The 27,277-nt window shown below is 40.3% G+C and overlaps 1 protein-coding gene across 1 annotated transcript in view; it reads left to right on the forward strand.

Annotated features, from left to right (window-relative positions):
* The window catches only part of LONP2 (lon peptidase 2, peroxisomal), a 1,625,174-nt gene that overhangs the window by 672,625 nt on the left and 925,272 nt on the right, over positions 1–27,277 (forward strand). Inside the window, exon 9 of the mRNA XM_044081964.1 lies at positions 24,590–24,740. Coding sequence (XP_043937899.1) covers positions 24,590–24,740 — 151 coding nt within the window. The remainder of the gene's footprint in view (positions 1–24,589; positions 24,741–27,277) is intronic.

The following is a 27,277-nucleotide window of genomic DNA, read 5'->3' on the forward strand; positions in this document are numbered from 1 at the left end:
ACACCTGTATTAACTTTAGAAACCCTTCTGTTTGATTCCTGCACTAACTCACTTTGCCTTTCGTATCGCTTTTGATGTTCTCCTTGTTTGCTTGTACTCCTTTCTATATTCCTCCACTTTACTTTTCATTGCAATTTTCTTTCCCTTGCTCTGACTTGACTGTTTTACTTGCATGTTGAACTATGTCTGTTTCTTCTCCTTACTTTAGTGTTTCTGCCCAGGTACCTGTTTGTGTCTTGTAAACTTCACATAATCATGTTCATTTTCTTTCTTTGTCTATTTTCCAATTCCCTGCTTTCTCCTTGTCTGTTGTAATTTGCCTTCCTGTAGTCTCATTCCATGAGTCACCCATTTTCTAATAATCTGCTTTATCCTTGCCAAGGTCACAGGAACAGCAGTGTCTATGCCAACACCCAGTAGGCACAAGGATTTGAAACTTGTTATAAACAGGTCACTGGCCTGTTGCAGGGCACACAGGTTTATTCACTTCCTCACCTCATGCATGCCTATAGGCAGTGAGGAAGTTCACCACCAACCTGCTGCACGTCTTTGGGAAGTGAGATGAAAGTGGACCATAGAGAGAAAGCCACATGCAAAAAGGGAGGACATGCAAACTCCATGTCGAAGGCACTCCAGCTGAGAGTTAAATTGGAGAACCTCTTGCTAGGAGTTGGCAGTGCTACTTTCAGGCACTACTGTGCTGGCACATACATTGAACTGGGCCTTCTTGTATCCTTTTCAGCTGCAACCTGGCCACAAAAGCAAAGATCTGTGTATCTTTTTGTTTCCCTGTTATAAATAATAATAGGTCACTGCTGGCCATGAGTAGCCTTACCTCATAGTCTTTAACTCATTCATTCTTGGGAAACATGGTATCTAGAAGATATTTTTCTCCTCTTGCCTTCTTGTTCTCCGCAGGCGAATCCCAAAAGATCTAGCACTGCAGTTCGTTTTTCCTGGTTGTGATAGGGGACTACTGCCGTCTACTTTTTGAGGATTGATATTCACTCTTGCTTGACCTTCTTTTTCTTGCACATGCTTACGTTGTATTGTTTTTCTGTCTGCTCTCTGCTTCTTCTGTTGCTGGGTGATGTGTTATATCCCACCTTTGCATTCTTTTCCTATTCCTGCCTTCTAGTCACCTCTCCTAACTGGTGTTTCTTGTTGTCCTTGATTCCCTTACAGTTGATGCCGTATCTTCTGTAGACTGCCACTCCTAAACTATCCTTTCCATTTTGGGCATCTTGGATGATTTGAAGTTATCCTGAGCGGAGGCACAAAGATGACACTGTCCACATAATATGATGATGTCAAGGAAAAATGCAAGAGCAAGTAAGTATGTGTAGGAACTGGAAAAAGTAATGACTTTGGGTGGGAATCACAAAGTGAGCATCCTGGGGTTTTGTAGGCTACCATCTTAATATTTTGCTTGTGACTAGCATCTGGACTTCAGTAATCTGTGCATAGCGTAGCACATGATTTCGATTTCGTCACTCTGCAGTGTGTGGTGAGCATTCGTGATTCAGAGACATTTAGATAATGTACAAGGCTGTGATGAGCCACCACAGTGTCACTGCTATGTATGCAAGTATAGTCCCTAATGTACTGATTGAAGTAGCAGGGTGAGAGAAGATGGGCAGGTTTCACTGCTATTTATGGTTTTAATATCCATGCCCCTCCAGTCCTCCATTTCAAAGCTTACACTACATCTTTGTCTGTGACAAGGCCATGACTGAGAGTAGTTGGTGTTTTACAAACTCCTGCACAGACTAGTTTGTTTATATTTATTACTATTTGTTCACTGGATTCCATGGTGGTGCAGCGGTAGCATTGTTGCTTCACAGCAAGAGGTTCTGCCGTTCGATTCTCGGCTGGAGTGCGGGGAGTGCCTTCTTTGTGGAGTCTGCATGTCCTCCCCGCGGGTCGAGTGGCTTTCCGAAAGACATGCGTGTATGTGCGTGCCTGCGTTGAAGGTTGGGCGTCGAGCTGGCAACTCAGCACCGTGAAAATCTACTGCCAATCATTAGCGGACAGGAGTTCCGCTGTGGCGACCCCTAACCGGGAAAAAGACAAACAACTATTTGTTAACTGGGTAGGTGGGATGGTCTAGTTGACCCTTTTCGGATATTACCTGAAAAATCAGAAAATACATGAGGATCTTACTAATCAACAGTGTCGTATACAGAATGAGAAAATGGTAAAATTCAGGACATCATGATGCATTCGATGCAGGTAGGGCAAGAATGAGAAAACCCAGTCCGTAAGATTGGATAAATCCAGTCAGAGTGCATTGAGAGAAGCACAAAGAAAAAGTCTAATCCTGCCCAAAATTCACAAGTATATAGTCATATACACAGATAAAGTACATCTTTGTGAAACAGTTTTTACTGAGGCATCAATATCAGTTTAAACAGCCCCAATCACCAAATATTCTAGCATACCACCCAGATCATAAACACGCTCATACTACCAACACTTCATACACTAAAATGCACCATCGTCCAATTATTCAGTGACTGCATACATATGCACAGTATTTCATGGACCCCCCCTAGACACACACACACACACACACACATTGCATATGGACATATGCCCCTTAAATTGGTGTTTTCACCTTAAATTCATCATTGCCATGAAATAAAAGAACATGGGAATTCTTGATTTTTCTGAGACTCACAACTCACACCATTCTTATCCCTGAGTACACATTTGCAAGACTTTCAGATAATACCTTTATGTCTACCAGACACACACCACACACAGCACTAGGCAAAATGTTAACTAAAAACACAGTTCACACAGACGAGACACACACACACACGCACTTTCTCTTATACTGTTTGCATCACACTAGCTTACTTATATTTTTTGCATGTCAAACCAGGAAAATATTTCCTCAGCTGAACAGTCTCTATACTGAGATGTAAAGTTTATCTGTAGCTCCTGACTGCAGTATTTTGGCTGAATTTTAAGTCACTCTAATTTACTTGCATTACCACAGGGAGCATTTGCTGATGGGCATCAGAGCAGTAAAGGCTGGTTGAGGTTGCATCCCATGTTGTAGTTCCATTAGTACATCGATGATTTGGAAGTCACTCTGCCTGCTTGCCTGTACTGTAGGCACAAATGCTGTTAGTCGTTTATTTTGCTAGTTTCTACTACAGTTTGGACACAAAAGACATTGCAGATTTTATTTATTTATTTATATATAGAGTACAACACATGACAACAAGTAGCAACAACAGTACTAAACAATAAATAAATAAATGAGTATATACATATTGTCCATACAGGTAATTGCATTGAGTTTTATGTACTTGTAATGTTGTATGTCAAGTGGTTTGAAACATTACAAAATATATAAGAAAAAGATGTGATGGCTTATGTTGCACCTGCAGAAGTGTTGTCATTTGACACTCAGTTGCATTTGGCCTAAATTTGTATAGTCTGAGCTGAAATTGCTAACCTGTCTCTATTACGTGATTGTAGCAAAATGTCCAGGAAGACGAACTGTGATCCATGGGTTGTATGAAAGGGTCTACAATATATATTCCATTTAATTGCAGGGAGGTGAAATAACTTTTCTGCTTTGCAGTTCCATCCAAATTAACAACTCCTTTGCAGTTTAGAGGCACAGTCCCAGATAGACCACTCGGCAACATTTAACCAAGAGTCCCAGGTAGATCACTCTGCAACATTTAACCAAGAGCCTCAGATAGACCTCTCTGCTGCATTTAACCAACAAATGTAATAAAATATCACCCATGTATTAACTTGTTATAGTCTGCGTAATGTTTTTGTATGCCCAGAACTGGTACCTTGTGTCTTGGAAGTTGATTTTTTTAGGTAGATTTATTTTTAATGAACTTAGATAGTGGGAAACTATTCCACTATCTTTAAATTTTGTAAGTGCTTTCAGTGGCCTTAAGGAAGTTATATAAACTCAGGTCAAACCTGAATTCCCTGTTCTGATGAAGTCCTTTGTGCTACGTCTATGGGATGAGAGAGCTAAACCTTGTTTTTTTTTAATAAATTTTATTCCATTTGTTTATCTGGTGCCAGCTGCTATATTTGGTATTGTGCCTCTGAATTGGAATTTTGTTTCTCTTGGGTCTTAGTATTTTTATTGCTTGGAAACCATTTGGTGGATTATGAACGTTTTTCTTTGTTACAGAGGTGTCATATAAGGGGTTATCAAAATAAATCGGTAAAACAATTAAGGAAAGCAGTATGAAAAAAGGAGCAGTTATGGTAAGCACAAACAAAGTAATGTCTGGAATTTATCCGGAGATATTTGCTGGGAGGGTAAGAAGGGTTAACAGAAAGCAAGATAAACAACACTTTGTTAGAGGGGGAAGCAGACCAGGAAGAGTGGTAGTGAATGGCCTACTAAATCTTACCAGTCTTGGGATACAGATGGGTCTACCCTACTGGAGACAAAGGTGCACAGCATGCAGTGTATGGGCCTGTGAGATGCACCTGGCTCTGCCAAGCTGCGATCATGTGATGGCCTTCACGGTGCACGTACAGGAATAAGAATGCTCACATGGGAAGTTATAACTGGCTCTCATGTCAGCTGTCATGGGAGGAGTTAGAACCCAGAAAAATTCATCATGTCTGCCTTGGATGATGGCTGTGTGGTGACTGGCTGACTCACTGGTAATGGGGAGCAAGTGGACATTATCACAGTGTGAGCTAGAAGGTCAGGAGGCATTGAGGACAGAAAAAGGATACAAAAAGTCTTGTTTTTAGGTGTGCCTGGTAGTATGACCTTTTGTGAAACAAATTCTAAATATAATTGAGGAGATGCTGTGAAAAGTTGTAGAATAATCAGCACTAGGCTATGTGCACGGGAGCCAAATGAAATTAATGTGTGCAGGGTAGATATGTAGATTAAAGAGGTAAGATCCTTGGGGAAAATCTAGCTAGGTTACACAATATGGAGGGAGCCTAGAGGTGCCTTTAGACCCAGGGCAGCATGAAACAGTATATGGGTAGAGTGTTAAGGTACTGGTACATGTTATGGTATTAACCTTATTCAAATTGCAGGTTGAACTTCAAAGACTTGTAGCAGGTAAAAGTTTTTCAGGGTAACGTCCTTTCAGTCAGGAGTGTCTTATACTGGGGTAGTTTGAGGGGGACTACCTAAAAATAAAACATTTATTATGAGAAAGACCTTATCAGCACTAATAACTAGCCACCAGTCAAGCAGGCATAACACTGTCACTTAAACTATGTATTATATGGCAATACAGGAGCTCCATACAGCTATGAAGCACAGTATATGCTTTTTAGTTACATAAATGGTCAACAAACAGTTAAAATGTATCACTAGCTTTATAGACTACTCTTGCAATCAGACTATGATGCAGGTAATAATTGTTAAGGTTTTCTATAAAGCTGTGTCCTTTGATGTTAAACATTTAATCTAGATGCCGGACAACAGCTATCAAGTACGTTTTCCTTGTAAAAGCAGTCCTTAGGAGAACGGGTAGCTAGACAAGCTAAGAGCAGCCATATGGTAAGCAGCTCTGTTAACAGATTTTATCACAACAAGTAATGAGTTGCTATTCCAAGTTTAGGAGTATTAGTATAGTTTTAAAAACAAGCAGTTAACCAGGCTAAAAGCAGACATATATAGTATGTAGTTCTGTTATCCGTTGTCACTACCACAGTGTAATTCTTAACAAATAGCCTTTGCTATGTTTGCATTAAAAACATGTGCAGTATGCACTTAAGTAAAGCAGTAGTAGGTGAAACAATAGCATGCACTACTCAATAAACAGAGTTCCAGCCACAAAATGCAAGGAGAAAATTAACAATATTTATGACAAGGATAACATGCACATAAGTAAAGCAGTAGTAATATGTGAAACAATAGCATGTAGTACACAGAAAAACAAACACAGTTCCAGCTGCTATTGCTATAACATAAGATGATAGTCAGTTTGGTAAATGTTTACACAGTCAAATATAGCAGTAGAAAAGGCTAAAATAAAGGTTTATATTTTCAAAAAAAAAAGAGTAATCAAAAATTCCACTGCTTACATGGGAGCTCACAACATCAGAGACTGCAGCTGCTTAGAGAAATTTAAAGATGGCTCCCAGGATTTAAAAACCTCTTACAGGCTAGAGGGGGACGGGCAATACCACAGTCAGGTGGGGAGGGGATGGCCAAATAATACAGTGTAATCAGACCTAGACCAGGGAATGCACGCAAAGCAATAAAAAAGTCAACAAAAGCAGTCAGAGACCTGGAAACAGGAGGATAGATAAGTAAAGTATGAGTGAGTCCTACAGTCAAAAGGAACAGGCAGAAATTAGGAGAAGTACAAAAGTCAAAAGAAGTAGGCAGAAATTAGGAGAATTTAGACTAGGGAGATACTCCACTAGATAAACTTTTAGCAAGGAAGGAGGAGGAGTGTAACTACTTGTTTCTTTTCTTTGTACACCAAATGTATCTTTTCACTTGTTTCTGTTTACACCAAAATGTATCTTTTTGGCTGTATTGTACTAGTTTAATTTCATTCCAAATGTATCTTTTTAGTTGTATTTTACTGGTTTAGTTTTACACCAAATTTATGGGCTATTTTTAAGCTATAGATTGTCCCCTTGCAGAGATTAATTAAGAGCTGCATGGTATATTTTATGAGCTATGTGCACGGGAGCCGGATGAAATTACTGTGTGCAGGGTAGATTCGTAGGTTAAAGAGGTAAAATCCTTGGTGAAAATCTAGCTAGGTTACAGAATATGGAGGGAGCCTAGAGGTGCCTTTAGACCCAGGGCAGCATGAAACAGTACATAGGTAGAGTGTTAAGGTACTAGTACATGTTATGGTATTAACCTTATTAATATTGCAGGTTGGACGTCAAAGACTTGTAGCAGGTAAAGTTTTTCAGGATAACGTCCTTTCAGTCAGGAGTGTCTTATACTGGGGTAGCTTGAGGGGGACTACATGGGAGCTCCCAACACCAGGGACTGCAAGTTCTTAATACCATTGTTGGTATTTTTCTTTTTTTCCTTTTATTGAGTTTAAATTAAAAAAAAAAAAAAAACTTTTTCTATTTCTTTCTCTTTTCCCTTTTGTGAGTCGTCATGCCTGATAAAAGGACCTGCCAGATTCAAAAAGTATCACAAATGCAGGCATCAATTACCTCTTTCTGATGCCCACATTTACGAGAGGATTGTTCTGTCTATAAAAACTTCAACCTGAGAGCAGTAGCAGATGGAAAAAATTTATATTAAAACGATTCCTTCCATCATCATTTAGAGAGGCTATTGCTGGGGCTCAATCCCCCAAGACTTAGACTAAAGAGACCTTGACTAAGTCGCCAACACCTTCCACTTCTACTCCTTCCTTGGAGCCACAGAAGAAAAAGTCTAGATTGAATCTGAAAGCTGCTCATATCCAATCCCCTTCAGATCTGATGAGGACATCTTTGGATCCAACTTCTTCAGATCCAAAGACACTGCAGAGAAGAAGGTATATTCTCTGAGCTTGGATCCAGTGCCTTCTAAGGTCCCCTCTCCCTTTCTAGAAAGGCATCATTCTAGGTCACCATCCCTTGCCTCAACTCGTTCTTCCAGAAGTGTAACTGAGGAAGATATAGACATAATAATGAGAAAATGAATCTCGGTGCAGATACAGATGGGTGTTCTCCCAGCTTCTACCATCTAGGATGACGGGTCCTTCCATCTGTTAAACCACCATTGTCTGCTTCTTTTCTGTATCTGGTTGTTTCAGAGTCCCTGGATCCGAACCTTCCAAATCTGAAGATACTATTATCTTCGGATCTGAAGACTACTTTGAGTGCACCTGCTAAGATTTAATTGGATCTGAATGAATCTGAGCTGAAGCTGCCTTGTCGGGTCCGAGGCATTGGAGTTGTTGACTACTAGGTTTTTGGAGCTGTCTCTACTCCTTGGAGCTTCAGGATTTAGTAGCTCGGCTCCAACTTCCGCCTGGGGAGGTTGCTCTTTTGGCAAAGTGAAGTAGTGGTTTAGAAGCCTGCCTTCTCGGAGCTGATGTTTTCCTTCTCGCCAGAAAGATCTGGCTTCTCGGAGCTGATGTCTTCCTTTTCTCCAGAGAGATCTGCCTTCGTGGTAGTGAAGAAAGTGTTTTTGTTCAGACAGGATGGACAGATCCAACCTCCTTGGATCTTCTATCTGGTTCCAAGATGTCTGTGTGCTTAGAGCCACATAATTCTGTGTCGCATGGACAGCCAGCACAAGGCATCCAGACCACCCAGAAGGGACTTACAGTCTCTACTGATACTTCACCTGAACATCCCACTGATGAAGTTCCTTGGAAGAGGAAGTGCAAGAGGTGGCACTTGGATTCTCTGCAAGAGTCAGGCACTGAGGATACTGATTTCGATGGAGAAGGGTCCTCATGATCACCTCTGGAAGACATCTCATTTGGAGACATTCTTGAGATACTTAGAGAGGTGCTTGGTCATCCAGCAACACTTCATCAGAGGAAAAAGTATATCTGGAAGCCTTCAGATCTGGCCCATCTACCTCCTGGGTTACTCTGCCTGCTGACTAGCTCATTGATTTGGTCTCTAGGCAGGCGTGGAAGGAGCCTGACACAGTTGAGCCAGTCCCTAAGAGGCCAGATTGGATTCTGGCTCCACCTGTTTGGAAAGAAGTCTGGAGTAAGGGGTGCCCATTAATGCCATGGTCATGGTGGCAGCCACCAAAAAAGGAATTTGCTGAACAAAGTTCATCTGTTTATCCCTACTCAGATTTATCAGCTTTACTTATTCTGAAACTAAGCCTACTCTGAACAGTATTGTTTATTGTTTAAGCTACTGAAGATGAGGTAAATTCTGCTCAATAAGATGGAGCGTGAGGCTCCAGACAGGAGAAAGACAGATTGCTACTGCATGACTGCAAGTCATGCGACAGCAAAACCATTTTTTTTACTATTAACTACAGTTAAGAAAATGAGAAAAAGTCCTTCCATGGGAATTAAACACACCACCTTTAAAATTCCAGTAAGAGCCAACTGTGCCAATGCATCTTCTTTCCTTATTTGCAAAATGACCTGTTGCAGTTGTTTTAAATGCATTTTGTGAAAGTTGTATGGTGTTATCAGGTTACAGTGGTCTATAGAGCAGGGGCGGCTCGTGGCATCGGACTGCCGGACTGCAGCCCCCTCAGTTGTTTTTGGTCTTGTGTATATCTTTTAATTTAATCATTAAATTAAAAAAAAAAAGAAATCTCTTTTTTTTCACTTTAAATTTCGAGTCCGACTGAAATGCTGTACTATCGCATTGCTTAACAACATGATTGTAAACAGCTTTTTTTTTTTTTTTTTTTGTTTACATTGCAGCCCAGAGGAGCACATAAGGCATCATTATGATGCCCAGAAGTCTATGCGGCAGCGGTTCCAAACCGCATAGACTTGGAAGGGGCTCGGACTGCGACGTCCGCAGGCACGTCAGTCATGACGTGCCTGCTGAGTAAAGCCTAAATGCTGCTGAATGGTTGTCGCTCTCTTCCCGGGCTTTATGTGCTGGGAAAAGAGCGAGAATCAGTCAGTTAGTTGTCGGCTAGTTTCTGGATTGACCTTTTTGGCTTTTTATGGTATTTTACCTTTTTAAAAAAAATTCTTTTTTGTTTTGCCATTGGATTGAACCGGATGGGATTTTGGGTGTGCTAGAGAGAGAAGAAAGAAGAACAGAAGAAAGAAGAAGAAAAAAGAAGAAAAGAAGAGAGTGAAGGTTGAAGGTGCAGAATTAAAGTAAGTACACTGTTAACATTACTTTTCACCCCAGCAGCTTTGAGTTTTATATTGTATGATTGTGTGTGTTTATGTGGTTTCTATTGCAGTCTTTCCCTCCACATCCCATATATCTGCTTGTTGAATGTTCATAGGTTCATAGGTTCATACTAGGCTATCTGCCCTAGGGCATTTATAAGCCTAGCCCAAAGTTTTGTGGCTTTCACCACCCCTTAAGTTTGAAAGGTACTGTGCCCATTAGTTTACCGTGCCTCTGTCCAGCAGTGACACTGAGGTGATCCCCGGGGTAAACCTGCGATCTCCCATCCATTGGTCAAGATTTCTCTTGAACAGGGCCAGCGAGGTGCTCTGCCTCACATGTACCGGGATTTTGTTCCACGGCATAGGGAGTCTCTGGGTGATGAATCTGTCCCTCCAGCACGTCCTATTTATAAATGTGTTAAGGTTTAAGTCTCTTCCTCTTGTATTTCTTGTGGATTTAGATTTTTTGAGGTGGAGCATGTCCATCAATTCCGGGTTTGACATGGCCTTGTATGTCAGGCACAGGTCACCTCTGAGCAGACGGTATGCGACCGAATAGAGCTGGAGTTTCTTCAGTCGGGCAGCATAAGACATATTTTTGAGACCCTTTATCCTTTTGGTGAGGAACTTTTGGGGCCTTTCCAATTGCTGCAGGTGTCGGGTAAGATACATTCCGAATGGGGCATTGTACTCAATCATTGGTCTGATGAGTGATGAGTACAGGGGAACAATGACCTCCTTTGATCTAGATGTGAATCCCTTCATGATCAGGTGGGCAATGTAGAAGGTTTTCCTAACTACCTTGGCAACGTGGGTGTCAAATGAAAGGTTACTGTCAACCTGAGTCCCCAGATCCCTGATAACCTCTTCTGTGCTTAGTGGATTGCCACCTATATGGTAGCTAGGGGTAACCTTGTTTTTCCCGAAGGGTATGACTATGCATTTTTTGGCGTTTAACTTTAGGCCATGGCTCTGGCACCAGTTATCCGTTTCTATGAGACCCTTCTGGAGGATATCTGTGTCTGATGTGTTTTCAACTATGGCGCCCAGTTTGCAGTCATCTGCAAACTTAGTCAGCCATAATCCTCCTGTGCTTGCCTGTACTTCTGAAAAGTAGATGCCGAACAAGAGGGGGCCTAGGACTGAGCCCTGTGGAACACCACTTGTGACCGGCTTGGAGTCTGACATGGCGCCAGCCACTCTGACCCTGTGGGTTCTGTCACTTAGCCAGTTTGCAACCCATCTTGTGACGTATGGGTTTACATTTAAGTTGGTGAGTTTTTCTGTGATACCCAAGTGGGGTATTGTGTCGAAAGCTTTTGCAAGGTCAAGGTAGGCTGTGTGGACTGCCTTGCCCTCATCAATGGCCTTGGTGACTGTTTCAAAAAAATCAACCAAGTTCAAAAGGCATGATCTGCCCTTGACAAAGCCAAACTGGGTTGGGTCCAATGTCTGTAAGTCCCCTATGTCTTTATTTATGAGTTCCATTATGATCCTCTCCATAGCTTTGCAGACTAGGCTTGTCAAGCTGATGGGGCAGTAATTACCAGGGTCAGTGGAGGCACCGCCTTTGTGAAGTGGGACCACAGTTGCCGTACGCCACTCCTTGGAGCGTATCCTGAGGTGAGGCTAAGATTAAACAGCTGCCCTAACAGCGGGTTTAATTCCTCATTGAGTTCGTGGAGCACACAACCGGGGACACCATCTGGTCCCATAGATGCTGTGTTTTTTTGCCTTGGAGAGAGCAGTTTTCACCTGAGCATTTGAGATGTGTGAGAGGCTACAATCCGCTGGGATAGATATCTCTCCTTTTGGGGGGGAGGGGGGGGTTTGCACTGAACCTGTCAGCCAGTATGTTGGCAATGTCTGTTGGTTCAGTGATTTTTATATCATTTTGAACTAATTCTGAGCATATCTGGGAGTTTCCTCCCAGGTTTCTAACATAGCTAAAAAAGGACTTATGATTGTCTTTTGAGTCCTTAGTGACTTTTCTTTCAAAATTTGCCTTGGATGATTTAATGAGCGATCGTAGTTTTTTACTTATAGTGATCAAGGGTGTCTTTCCTTTTAAGGATTTTGCTCTATCTTGTAGTAGCTTTCTCCTTTTATTGTAGAGCTTGTTAATGGCTGGGGTCCACCAGACTGGGCGCTTGCCTTTGGTGCAAAGAGTCTTTGTTTTGTTTGGGATTGCCTGATCCATGCAGTCCTGGAGGTGCTGATAGAAGGCATTTGTAAGTTATTCAGCTGTTTGGGTAATGGTTTCCGCTGGCTCGGGGGCCTTGAAGGAACCCACACCAGTCTTAAGAAGTGTGAAGTTGGCTTTTGAGAAGTTCTTCACTGTGGTCTTTTTTATCTGGGGTGGGGGCGGGATGTGGACTTCCAGTGAGATTAGTTTATGATCTGATCTCACCAATGAGGGGTACACCTCTGGTGCTGAACATTGTGTCCCCATGTTCGTGATGATGAGATCTAGTATGTTTTCTCCTCTTGTGGGGATGATGACTAGTTGTTCCATGGCATTTGAGTTTATGAACTCCAGGAACCTTTGGGCTAGAGTGTTGGGGCTTGAGTAATGATCCCAGTCTATATTCGGGTAGTTGAAATCACCTAATATGATGGTGTTTGGAGATACGTTTATCCCCTCGAGTGTTTTCAGGAAAGCTGTGTGATGTTCCTGAGTTTGAGAGGGTGGCCTGTAACATGCTACAAATTGCAGAGCAGTCTTTCCTACGGTTACCTGCACCTGGATGGTCTCCGATGCTTCGTACGTTGCCACCAACCTGGAGGTGTGGGTATCCTTGATGAATATGGATACCCCCCCTCCTTTCTTGGTGTGGTCCGGATTTTGGGGCCGGAACGCATGATATGAGGTAAAGCCTGATAGTGCTGGGGTGCTCTCAGGAGCCTTGAACCAGGTTTCAGTCACAGCACAGACATCGATGTTCTCCATACTGAGAAGGGCTTCGAGTGCGTGCATCTTGAGGTTTAGACTTCTGGCATTGAGCAGCATTACCCTTAGTTTATTTTCTTTTTTGTGTTCTAGGGTGGTAGGTTTAGAATTTGAGCCTTGCCTAAAAAAGGCACTATGGGGGTGGCAAGAGCCTTTGCCAATATCTGGAAGCCCAGGGGTGACAGGTGCAAGCCGTCCTTTGTGAAGCAGCGTGGCTTGTCCAGCATGTCATCCCAGGCAGACAGGCATTGGATCCCCTTTGAATGACACCAGAGCTTAAGCCAATTATTAAAGCTGATCATCTTGTCTCTGTATTGTGGCATCATTCTTGGTGAAGGTAAGATACTGCTCAGGGTCAGGGTCATACCTGCCTGGGCTACATAATCAGAGAGCTCCTCTATGTCTCTTTTCATGTAGTCCAGGGAGGTACGTCTCAGGTCATTCACACCAGCATGGACAATGACTGAGTCATACTTGTACTTGCTGTTGAGTGACCTGAGTGCTTGCGTTATGTGGCGGATTCTAGCGCCCGACAGGCAGCTTACTGTGATCTTCTCCTTACTCAATCTGGTGAGTGAGATGTCAGTGAGTCTGACTATGGAGTCACCTATGACAAGTGTGTCTGGCATTGTGTTTGGCCTTAATGGCTGTGACTGTTTGGCACACTGACTTTGTGGTCTATGTGTTGCATGTGTTGTGTCATGAGGTGGCAGTTGTTTGGGTGTCTGCTTTGGTGGCCTCTGCTGTTTTGGTAGATTTTTGATCAGAGCCTCCGAGTATGTCTTTGTGTGTTTATGTGTATGATATGAAGTTGTGATAGTACTATGTGAAACTGGGTTTGTGGTGTGTGTGGTTTCCTTCTCCTCCTGTCTGGTCTTGCCAGTCCTTATGTTGAGAGAGCTCGGCCTCCAGTTTGGCTATATAGTTGCATCTCTCGCATGTATTTGTGTTTTGTGGGAGAAGGAGAGGGTTGTCTGTGTACATAAGGCAATTGTAACATTGCCTCAATATTCCCAGATTCACCAGCTGGGCAGGAGAGGACGCTAGCAACTGACCCCTCGACATGCTAGAAGGAGAGGACAAAGAACTTTCTGTTAATTGAGTTTGAAAAGACTTCGAGGGATGTGGGTGATTGAAAGAGGGGTTTTAGGCTGGTGGGGTACTATGTATAATAAAAAAGTGCTATATCAGAGTAGAAAGTACTTTAGGAGCAAGTGCAAGCCTCCCAGCTAGAGAATAGTCTCCTTAGGAATCAAGTATAGCTGGATCTTTCAGATAGAGAATAGGCTGTTTTTAATTCTTAAAGCTTTAAAATGCAGACTGCTGAACAAAAACGCCAAGAGTCTGAGATAAGTCTATTTGATCTAGTCTGCCTGATTCTCAGACATGCAAAATAACTGCACGTTAAAAAGGTTACTTTTCTGTGTGATGTTATTCTATGGCTTCTTTAGTATTAACACCATTTCTGAACTATGTTTTTGTAATGGTTGTGCTGTGAACTTAACAACATTCTGTAAATTCTGAAATAAGCAAACAAACAAAAACGTTCTTGTGTCTTAACTTCCCAGCTGTGACTGTTGCTTTTATAGCAGTATATAGCAATATTGCCTCATGATTCTCTTTGTTGCCTTTCTGCTTTCTATCATATAATTTTAGGGCCTTCTTTATTTAGCCCCTAATGTGTTTCTATAATATCTTTGTTTAATATAGGAGGGGAAGTGGATGGGGAGTTAGAGACTGACTAGGAAGCAAGCCAGTCAGAGTTCTAGTTCCTACAGTAACTAAAGACTGATTTAAACCACAACAACAATGAAAGTCAGATACTTATTAGAATGCAAATGCATAGATACAGAAACGTGTGTGTGTGTGTGTGTGTGTGTGTGTGTGTGTGTGTGTGTGTGTGTGTGTGTGTGTGTGTGTGTGTGTGTTTTTGTGTGTGTGTGTTTTGTGTGTGTGTGTGTGTGTGTGTGTGTGTGTGTGTGTGTGTGTGTGAAAGAGAGAGACAGAAGAAGGGACTGTGTGTGTGTGTGTGTGTGTGTGTGTGTGTGTGTGTGTGTGTGTGTGTGTGTGTGTGTGTGTGTGTGTGTAAAATGCCCCAGTTGTTATATACTGGTGGCTGGAGAACAAATGGTGTTGGGTATGCAGGTGTTAAGGACCTGAATTTCCTACCCACCACCGTTTGTAAAAAAATTGCAGATATTTGCCTCCTATTTGATCTGATCTGTTCCTCATAATATCTGTGGTTTCTAAATGTTGCAATGCTTGATATTTGATGGTGCAGTGGTAGTAATGTTACTTTATGGCTGCAGGTTCTTGGGTTTGATTCTTGGCTGGGGTGCCTTCTGTGTGGGGTCTGCATCTTCTCCTTGTGTTTGTGTGGGTTTGCTTTTGTGTCCTCCCATGTTATAAAGACATGTCTGCATTATTTCTTCCTGGGCCTCTGCTGAAAATTGTTTTTGTTCAAGTCAGATTGTCCTGATTAACAAATGTTAAATAAAATTGACAGGCATTTGAATTTCAGACTTCATATTCTTCAGAAAATACATAGTAACACGACCTTTTATTTTAGCAATTTTCTAAGTTTATAAGATGAATATTTGAAATGTGTCCTTATTTTTGGGACTGTATTGCCCCATTATTGGCTTTGTCCAGGTTTTTGTGCTAAGGTTGACAACTATGGCAAGAACTGAATTCACTGAATATGTCTGAGGGCTGTATTCCCTCATTACTGGGTTTGTCCAGGTGTTTTGTGCTAAGAGGTTGACAGCTATGGTGAGAACTGAATTCATTAAATGATAGCCATTTAAGTTTCAGTCTTCCTGTCTTTCACAAAGCAGCTGATATGGTGTAGTGGTATGTTGCTCTGACTCTTTTGCACAGGGACCTTGGCAGTAAAATGTATGGTGGTAACACAGCATTTTCTACAACTTTCCAAGATTATACAAGCAATGTTTAATGTGTCCCTGGTTTTTGGCCTTTTGAACCCCCCCCCCCCCCAATAAAAATGGCTTTTTCTAGATTTCTTGTGCTGCAAAGTTGAGATGCAGTTGAGTATTGAATGGATTTTACAAGGAGCTGAGAGCTGCAGGGGAAGAGAAGTTTAGTGCTGCTTATGGAAAATCAGCTTGCAATGTTAATAGCACAACAGGTTGTGTACTTGCTTTTGATGCAGAAAGTTTGTTGGTTCTACTCCCACAAGGGGTGAATGCTGCTGTACTGAAAAAGTTGATACTAACTATGACCCTGTTATCTTGTTTGCCATCCATTTCCTATTGCAGTATTACTAGCTTATCATTTTAATGTAATATAGGCAATTTATTCCTCAGGGGCATCAGCCACTTTATTTTTCGATGAAACCATGAAATATAAAGGTTTTTGCTAGCAGCAACCTCTTCACTAGTTACAGATTTATTTAATGTGGAATTATTTAGATGACTTTTTTTTTTACTTCAGAGACTGAGCATATTTACTGATAATGGTGGACTTTAGAATTGTGCATATTTACTGATAGTGGTGGACTGTAGAAGTTTGAGTAGACTTTGATGAAGGAAATGTTCTGAATTGGGCTGTTTTGTCATTATTGGTGCATGCATTTTGTTTCATTGTTTACTGGAAACATGTTCAAAACAATAGGAAGGTGTATCAAAGAGCATATGTATGTTTCATATGCAAGGGGCCTATGATTTGAAAACAGCCCATAATTAATCTTTATCTGCCACTGGTAAAATGTATTTTCTTTGAATGTGGGTTTCAATGCTGTTTCAATGAATGTGAGTTTCACGGGCAGAGAAGTTTTAATGCTAAGTTTGTTTAGCAGATGGCTTGGTGTTTGTGCTGTAAAATGCAAAATAAAACTTTCAAATGAAGTCCAAATCATCATAGAAGTAAATCAGTATGCACATTAGTAGTTATGGGAAATGGAGTGAAATAGCCAAGTAATGGGATCATTTGAATGGCTGCAGGAGGAGGCTCCATTTGACCATGATTTTGTGAGGGGGAAGGGCAGCAAACTTAGACAGCCCCAGCTGAAATATACCTCCCAACTGTCCAGATTTTCAACGAATGAATAGATTTTTGCTTCTTATTTTTGGTTTGTTCCTCATAAAATTTGTGGCAAATTATTTAGGAATTAAGTCACTAAAGAATTGACACACTGAGTTTCAGACTTCATAACCAATGCATGCTAAAGTAAGACTTGTTGTTGTATCAACTGTCTCAGTTTATACAAGAGCAATTTTTAGTACTGTTTATATGTTCCCCCAATATATTTGGCCTTGTCCAGATTTACTGCATTAACAGGTTGAGAGGTACATACATGCAAATTACTTTATAGAATTAGGCATAGCCAAACCTATCAACTGTCCCTGATTTTGGCTCAAAATGTTGCTCTTCCCCTAATAATCCCTCCGCAAAATAGCAATTTTGAAAGAAAACATGGAGGGTTTACAATTAAGAAATAACTGTAATCATAGTTATAGATTACTTTTATTTCAGAAATGCATGTAGATTCTTTTATTTTGTCAGCTGCTCAATTTAGCAGTACTAATATTAAAGTGTCCCTTCTTTGACAGGTTCCCAGCTGTATTGTGTGGCTATTTTATATTTTTACATCACATTTTTGGACCATTTTTTCATAAAATTGTGTTTTTTTTGGCAAATTAGTGACAAAGACTGAAGTTAGAAAATAATGACAGACATTTGAGTTTCAGATTTCATACCATTCAGAAAATTCATACTAATGCAAGACCTATTCTATTATCTTTCTAAGTTTATAAGAGCAATATTTTTTAAAAAATTGTCCTTGTTTTTGGGCCTTTGTCCCACTTCTTTGTATGGCTTTGTCCAGATTTCTTGCTCTGAGGTTGAGAGGTATGACAAATGTATTAGGGTCATCAGTCAGCCAGCGACATTTCAAATTGTGACCTACTTGTTGCACCCCACTTCCCCCATGTAGTGACTCTGGATGTGTCGAAGCAAGGCAAGGAGTAGTTATGCAGTGTAAATGTGCAGGGTATCCCCCCATCCAAGGTAGACACAAGTACAGGAATGGCTTATCATCTGTCCTTGATTTTTGCAGAATGGTCTGGTCTCTGTCATATTTTTTGTACTGTTGATTTATGTTTATTACTCAAAGTGTCTGTTGCTCTGTGTTTAAGTAGCAATACTTTAATGACCATCAGTTAAGCTTGGCTGAGATTATAAGATGCAAGTAAGCTTTAATAAGCATACTGTTAAATAATTGCCAACATTGAAAGCCTTTCTGTTGTTGCCATGTAGAGAATACTTAACTAGATAATGTATAAGCCTTGGGTATTGAAATGCATATGACAGTATTTGTAATAAAGGACAGGATTACATTATTTTAAGAAGCTCATTACATTTGGAGACTTCCAGTCATCTCTGCAGGCTTTAACCGTAAACTAAACAGAATGCCAATCGTGTGGTCCATAACCTGTACAGTAATCCTTGTAAGCAATGTATCTTGAGCTTGTTTCTTGTTTGCTTTTCATTTTTTACTTTGATCATGTTTTCCCCATGAAACAAGTAGATAGTTGTCAGGCAGCAGGTCTTTTGGATAAGAAACATTTTTAAAAGTGGTGGTATCACATAGATTGCTACTTTCAGCATGTTACTTGGTACTTTAATAAAGCTGAATATAAAATTATAATTAGAACTGCAGTGCAAGAAGTGGTTTGAGTTGAGTGCTGCTTGTTTTTCTTATACTTGATTTTGACTGGCATTCCATTAATGTACTTAAAGTAATTTATTTTTTCATGCTTCACGACCTTTTTGTTTCCATCTAGATATTAAGTAAGCTGTCATGCAGCCAATGCATTGAAATATTTTTATTCTTCTACACTTCATTTTGTCTTGATTGGACTGTCATAATGATGGTTTGGCACCCACGGCAGTGTATTTAGTTAGTTCTTTGTGGTTTTGAGCATAGCTCCCCCCCTTTCTGGTTGGCCACACCCCTTCCCATTGACCCCACCCATTCAGCTGTCTCCTGCAGCCCCCCTTTGATTTGAAGTCACCAGCCGCCACTGCTATAGAGGTCATTTTACTTGAAGAAAAGTGTATCATCTACAGTAAAATACTACATTGCTCAATTAGTCCATCCAAGCTACAGTTAAGTAAGGCAAGAAAGACATTGTTTCTATGTTTTCTTCAAGTCGCAATAATGATTATAAAAAATGTATTTTATTTAGTCCCTGATCTGACACAGAGGACAGAGCACTGTTTTTTGATAAAAGCCTGTTGTTTTCAGGTACACATAACTGTAGCAAAACACACAAAACCACACTATTACTTTGTCTAGTCTACTTACTTTAGTTTGCAATTTCATCATGATTTGTAAATGCCATTCCAAAGCACTTATTTTTCACTTCACCTTCACATTGGTATGTTTTTGCCATCAAAACTGACATCTGCACCTCCACATCCAAGTCAAACACTTCGACATTACAGCTCTCAAGTGGTTCAACCGTCATGTGAGCTCTTTGTCGCCCTGCGTTCCCTACTGTGCAGCAGAGCTGTGGTGGAAGGGTGTTTGGGCAGGTAACTGAGAACAGATTTAAATTTCAGATTTCTTCATTTAATTCACAGAAAGCATGTTGGCTCAGATCTTATCATTCTAGTAACTTTCTTCTTCTGTCCCTATTTTTGGACCTTTGCCCCAACCCCATTATTGGCCGCAAATTTTGGAGAAATATTAGTTATCCATAATTGCATAGGATGCCTCACCCAAACTCACTTTAGCCTACATGGAACACAACAAATCTTTTAAACCAATAAACAAGCCCAAAGTTACTACCGATATTCTGTTAATACTGAGTGAAACTGTGAAACTAATTATAGCCTGTACAGATGTACACTGCAATGCTGTTACCTTTCAAATCTTTGGTTTGTTGGTTTCTTCCTGGATTACACAACCTTGACCGTCACTGACTTCCTATAAATGATTTTTGAGTAGTTATTTAATGTTCTCCAAGTGATAGTACAGATATTGACCAGTTAAGTATTAGAATAATTAGTCCAGATATTGACCAGTTAAGTATTAGAATAATTGATGCAATATTTTGTGACATTTATGAATGCCCCCAATAATTAGGTGCCCTTTCAGCCTCTAGTCACTTCCTGGTTTTATATTGTGATTTTATTTTGTAGTAGAATTGTTTTGCAGTGTGTGTGTTTTTGTAAGGGCACGTTTACTAAACAAATCTCTTTGACTGTGTGCTTCTTAAAGATGTATTCCACGTTGATCATTTTTTATAATAATTTCAGATAGGTTCACCTTTTGAATGTGTAATGTTGCTGAGTGACGTGACATCAGAATGCGGAAATGTGGCCTGGCAGGGCGAGAAACAATGTGCTTTATAAATAAAATGAACTTTAATGGACTGCAAACTGTACTGGATTATATTTTATTTTATTGATGCTTAGTATCTACCTACCTTAACATTTCTAAAATATACAATTTAAAAAATGGTATCTCTGCTGTTGGAGGATTTAGCCTGTCTTGAAGCGTCTTGTGTGACAGCCCTGTGAACTGATTCTTGTAGCCGTTTGCAAACTGTAAATAAAAAAAAATCTGGAATTGAAGGGGCCACTCGGAAATTTGTGGCACCCCACTATTTTGCCCTCAAAACTGGGAAATACCAAGGAATTCAGTACGGTTGAGAGGTATGGTTGAGCTTCTTATTTATATTTTTTTTCTGTAGGATATTGTGTGTATGTATGTGTGTGTGTGTGTATATGTATGTATATATATATATTTTAAATATATATATATATATATATATATATATATATATATATATATACACACACACACACACACATTGCATCATTACATATATATATATATATCAAAGTATTAGTATGTCCTGTTTTAGGTAAATCAGCAAACAAGACCTTTGGTATGTTAGAAGTTGGTGCATTAAGGGTAAGAGGGGAGCTACAGAGATTTTTTGTTACCACAAGCTTCAGTAATGGCTAAATCGGATCCAAACCCAACAGTTGAGGAAAAATGAAAATGGACAACACAGATGGAATGTTATGGTAAGTACATAACTTCTTTTTTCAGAGTGCCAGCAGAAGCTCTGTCTTGACAGTTTCAGCTAGAAAATAAATAATTCCAGTAAAGAAAACACACACAACAGTTACCACTACTGTATTAGTGCTATTGCAGTAGATGCAAGACAGAATTGACAAATTACTTTCAAGAAATGTGGTGTGCAGAATGCAATGGAAATAGAGATGGTTCTTTTGAGGTTTAGAAGTTTAAAAAGCAATTTTCTTCCAGTTTTGAAGACAGAAAGTAATTAAAATCTGGTTTACTTTTTAGTCTCTCTCTCTTTACTGTGCATTAGTGCAGGCAGATATGTCTTTTAGCTGATGGATTTGAAAATAACCTTGTTACTGTTATAGCTGAACAAAAAGCTTCTTTCTTTCACAGTATGTAATGTGAGCATACCTTTCAACAGCTTAGAGCAAAGGTCTGGACAAAGCCATAAATAATAGGGGATAAAGGCCCCAAAATAGGGACCATTTTTAAATATTGCTCTTATAAACTTAAAGTTGATATATTGATAGATTTTCCATTCGCATGAATTTTTTGAAGAGTATGAAGTCTGAAACTCTCATGCCTGTCAGTTTACTGGCTTCTTTCCTCAACAATTTGTCAGTCATTTGCCAGAAAACCAAAAATTTATAAGGAACAGACCAGCAATATGTGGCAAAAATCTGGACAGTTGAGAGGTATGAATGTGACTGAGGTAGTACAGTGGTTAGTGTTGCTCAGACCTCTCAACTGTCCCCTATTTTGTCCAAGGTATAAGAGGTAGATACACCAAGACAATCGAAGCCAACCAAAAACGTGTATCACTGCAACACAAATTTATTGAACAAAGTAAGCGCTTTCATGTCAGCCAGGATGTTTCATCAGACTTTGGTTGGCTTTGATTGTCTTGGTGTATCTAACTCTTATACCTTGGACATAACTTCTTTTCTTTGAGAGGTAATACTTTACCCTGGATTGTGTTTTTGTTTTTTGCTGTCCCCTATTTTGGATGAACATTCCTATTGTCAGGTCTGATTTACCCCTACACATGAAGTACCTATTTTTGGAGGTATGTCCCTATTTATAGGCTTGATTTACCCCTTCACACAATTTTCTGATCATCAGGTGATTTTTCAAGCTGTTTAATACACAGAAAATCATACTACATGAACAATGTACTAGTGGCACCAATAATTTAAAGAAAGAGAGCCCACCTAACAGTTTCCTTTTTCAAAAGCAAATGTACATTACCTTGTTCATTAAAGTCCAAGATTTTACACTGTCCTTTTGATAATGTGCTTATGTTTCCATAATTTTCCATCATTTTGTCACTTGTTTTTGAAACATGTTTCTGAGCAGTACCCCACATTCCTATTGGAAGTGGGAAGGGTTTGCTGTTTGGTATTCAGCTTTAGGCTAGTTAGATGTTCAGATTTTTAGTTGGATGCCCTTGCACCTATTTTCAGTGACTGCAGGCTGAGAAGAATGGTGCTGCTGTCTCACATTGCTTTATTCTCAAGGTTGGTTCTCAGTTGGAATACCAACTTTGTAGTCTGCATGTCCTCCGTGGTTCATGTAGATTTTTGTCAGGTGCTTCTGTTTCCTCCCACCTTACAAAGGCATGACACACATGAATTGAGGATCCTCAAAATTGTATAGGTCTACTTGCTGTATGCGCTTGGAATCTTACAGTAGTAGAAGGGTGCTCCTGTCCAGGATTAGTTTTGTGCCCATAAGTGCTGTGATAGGCTTTGCTCCACCATAACTCCAAGCTGGTTTCAGCAAGTGTTTGGGGAATATAGAGAATCTAATGGCTTAAAGGTCTGTTATGTGACTCCATAGTGTAGGCATCTGAATTCATCAGACCTCATTTACCTTGTATGTATGCATTCTAGTTAATGTTTTCCACTGTGTGTGTTTCCATTTATAAAGTTGTGTTCCTGCATCACATAATGTAGGAATTCCTCTTCATAAGGCCCATTGACTGCCTTCATCTAGTCAACATGGTAGATTTCATTATTAGCAGTTGAACTGGATCTAGTAGCGTTATTTTGTCAGCCTACAGAGAGAGAGAGCAGTAGAGGCCAAATCAGCTAGGAAACCTCAGATTCTCATGGTTTAGGAAAAGTGTTTTTATATACATTGCCACCAGCTTGGGAAGATAATTGACAGTTTGTGGAGAGACATCCCTTGATCATTAGCAAAGCATTCATACATCTATAAATATTATAGATGTAACTTTTCTGGATGCATATACAAATTATAGATTTCATAGCATTAGTGAGTTAGCTGTGAATGCAAGCCTTACTCCATGTTAGTCAGTCTTGCATTGATGTGGTGTCTCATAAGGAATGCTTAGTTGAAGTTTGAAGAGTTCTTGAAATCTCCCTGTATTGCTTCAAATAAAAATTAGGCCAAAGCCTCTGAAAGAGTAACGGCACTGAGAGAAAGATATTTTACATTACCAAAAGGAAATATACTCTGTGTGAGGTATAGTAAGAAATATGTGGTAAAGGAAAGGTGATCATCATCATGCAGTTGAAGGGAAAGGAGGAAAACAGAGTTAGATGAGCAATGTCAAATGAGAATGATTGTGAAGAATGATTTTTGCTTTAAAAAAAAATAGTGTGCCGTTTTATCTGGTTTTAGGTCTTAGAGGAACCCTGTCCTAACATTTTGGGGAGTAGTGCAGAGAAACTAATCCTAGATAGGTTGCCAGCCTGTTGCAGGGGGTACACATTTCATATGTAACACGCACATCAGTGGACATTTTGGAGAACCGCTATTTCAGTTCTAGCATGTTTTTGGGATGGGAAGGAAATCTGAGCACCAGGAGAAAAGGAAGACATGCAGTCTGCATACATGATACTCCAGACAAGAACCAACCTTGGAGAATCAAGCAGTGTGAGGCAGCAACATTATTAACTTCTGCAGCAATATCCAAACTGAATTAAAAACAAAAATGCTCCGAAAACGTGTTTTGTTTTTGTTTGCTTCAGACTAATCCTACATGGAATCCTATACAGCCACAAACCCTGTATAAAGGCAAAATGCATTGGTTAAATTGATTACTTACAAGTAATAGTTAATGGTACACCAAAATTAATTCTGTAATTTATTCATTTATTTATTTTATGGTTGGGTTTTTTTGTTTGTTTGTTTTACAAAAATTACGTTTTAAGTCCACACAATTTAAATTAGTGCATTTGACTCAGGCGAGTAACATTACATGATAAGGAACAAACCACTGTTAACGTGCTGTGTAATTTACCTAGAAATGCAGGTATTTCCATTACATTTACAGCATGGTTTATGACTTTGCCTTCCACAACCTAGTCAAAACAATTCAGCTGCCCAGGAAGACAGCAGTAGAGGATGAGGAAATCTGTCAAGATTTTCATGGAGGGTCAACAAAAAAAAATTCACTGGGGGTATAACACTTTCACTGGACTATTTCTTTCAGATGGTGAAAAAGCAAAGTTTTTAAGGGTTCAGCTTGCCTTGTTACAGGATACTTGGAAGGAGAAAACCCCATACTACATATAACACATACAAAACGACTTTAGATCGACAACTGTTTGTTTGTCTTTGGTGTAGTTAATTTAGTAATGCCAGTCATAATGGAGTTGAGGCTGTATGGTTTCTTTCTGTTATCCTAATAAAGATGATAGTAAACTGTGGTAAAATGTTGAAGTGTTTTTTTAATGGAAGAAGTCTAGTTGGTAAATAAATGAGCATCTGCATGCATAAGGCTATAGATAAATAAACCTACCTGAGGAATAATACGTGTTTACTTTTTTTAAGGTATTGGACCCCGAACAGAACCACAGTTTCACAGATCACTATTTGAATGTGTCTTTTGATTTATCTCAAGTGCTCTTTATAGCCACTGCCAACACTACATCTACAATCCCACCTGCCTTACTGGACAGAATGGAAGTTATTGCAGTACCAGGTAATTGGTGTGCAAGTGGTTATGTTTCTGTGACCGACAGTGATATTATATTTGTTTGACAACAAAGAAGTAACAGCTTTGAAAGTTTGCCTTTTAAGTACATTTAGCATTATAATGACCCTTTATGTCCCCCCATCTCTCCCTTATTTTTTTCAAATTCATCTATAGTTTTCCTCTCCTCCAGTTATTCCAGTGCTCCATCATATCAGGCCACTGCCCTCTTTATGAAAAAACACTTTCACAGGCCCATTAAGTAGTTGGTCCACACAGTGTGTGGCGACCCCCTGCTCCTTCACATCTCCGTGACATGATCTTTGCACCATTGTTAATGTTTTCTATATTGCTTCCTATCTCTAGCGAGAGACGTCATAGCTTTTTTTAATTCTCTGGTTTTACTATTTCTTCTCCAGCCTACATCCCCTTTTGGTGGATTTTCTCCAAGTCCTTCTAAGTGTTTATTGTCCCTATTCATGTGTAATCTCCAGAACTACAAACTTTCATCATGGTATAGCTTGAGTAGGACTAAACAAAGCTGAATTATAAGTACTTTCCTTTTGGAGTCTCCACCCCACAAGATGTATGCTACCACTTTGTGCATTGTTGCCCTTTTACTCTGCTGTTGATGATCAAATCCATGTGTCATAGACTTTCCATTTTGCCACCAGTTTCACTCTTCTCAGCTGATCCTTTCTTGAGAGTTGTTGCACCCTAAGATACCACACTTTACAGGGTGCTAACACAAACTTCATCTGATGTCTTTATGTTCACTTGGTCATCTTTGCCAAATCTTTCCTTGGACTCTTGCATATTTTCCAGTGCTATGCCCATCTTTGTGTCCTCTAAGGTACTCTGGCTGACAAAGTTCGCAGACGATTGCAAGTTGGGAGCTATTATTAACTCCCCAAGTGAAGCTGACATTTTACAGAAAGGCCTCACTGAGACCAACGACTGGTGTCAGAACCATGGCCTTAAGCTCAGTGCCAAAAAAATGTGTCGTCATCCCCTTTGGAAAAAACCTTGTTCCCATGAATTACCACATCAATGGTAGTCCACTGAACACAGAAGGCGTTATAAGAGATCTGGGAACACAGGTTGACAGCAACCTCTCTTTTGACCACCACATTGTCACTGTGGTCAGAAAGTCCTTGTATGTATGTGGCACATCTCATTACTAAGAGTTTTGCATCCAGGAAGAAAGAAGTCATTGTCTCCCTCTACTCTTCCCTCATTAGGCCAATCATCGAGTACAATTCCCCATTTGGCATGTACCTTACTAGACACCTGCAACAACTGGAGAGGCCGCAAAAATACCTCACAAAGAGGATCCTAGGCCTTAAACACTTTAAAAACAAGACAAAAAACTCCAACTATTCTCTGTCTCATATCGCCTACTTAGAGGCGATCTCTGCTTGACTTAAAAGCCATGTCTGAGCCAGCTCTGTTAGAAATTCTACATCTAAAGAAATCCCCATCCCTCCGCACCACACGCTCCAGAGACCTCAACCTCATTACCACAGTCAACAGAACAAGGTGGTGGGATAAGTTCACAACCCAGAGTCTGTCCATGCTATGGCATAGACTTCCCATACATGTCAAACAGAGCACCTCAGTGCCCTCTTCAAGAGAAATCTTGATGAGCAGATGGGAAATAGAAAATTCACCCCTGGGATCACTCCAGTGGCTATACTTGACGGAGGCACTGGGGACTAAAGTCGGGTGGCACTATGCCAGGGTAATCCTATGGGCTAGGCTTGTAAAGGCTCCAGGAACATTAGCCTAGTATACACCTATGAACTTAAGAGGTAATTTCCTGCTGTCTTTTCATGTAGATGTGTCGGAAACAAAAAGATTAGTGGATCCAGGGCCAGCCCTGGCATTGAACCACTAATCATGTGTTCTGACAGCACCCATCACCACAGCTGCCTCTGTCTTATCTTTCAGCCATCCTGCAGTCTGTTTTTTTTAGTTTGGTCCTGCCCCCAGCAGCTACCTATGTGAGAGTGAATCATAGGCCATGATGAGGTCCAGGTAGACCATGTCAGTCTAAGTGCAGTTGTTTACATTTGCCTGCTTTGAACTTCAGCTGGCATCTTTTTGCTGAATGGGTCATTCTTGCCGAGTCCTTCCTTAGAATCTTTACCATCTTTCAGGGCTGCGCCTCTCTTTATGTCCATCAGTATGTTGTTTCTGGTATATTTTCACACAGGTATACCTGAAACAAAAATACTGAATAGTGCTGGACCCTGAACCATTTCCATCAGTAATCCACCAGTTACTTATCAGTCATAGTGCCCCTGTCAGCGCAACCTTCATGTAATATCCTCTCACCATGCTGAGTCAATTTCCTCTTTCAGGTCCAGCTCACAATTCCTGTAGTCATTCTAGCAGTTGCCTGTGTGGCAGAGGTGCTGCTGAAGTTCAGCAGTGTCAGTGGCACAACAGGTAGCACACTTACCTTTGGTGCAAAATGCTGTGGGTTCTATTCCCACAATAATACCAGGTAGTTCAATAACTGGCACTGCAGTGCAGCATAACTG

This window comes from Protopterus annectens, chromosome 8.part1, assembly GCF_019279795.1.
Source record: "Protopterus annectens isolate FY-2018-M chromosome 8.part1, PAN1.0, whole genome shotgun sequence".
NCBI lineage: Eukaryota > Metazoa > Chordata > Ceratodontiformes > Protopteridae > Protopterus > Protopterus annectens.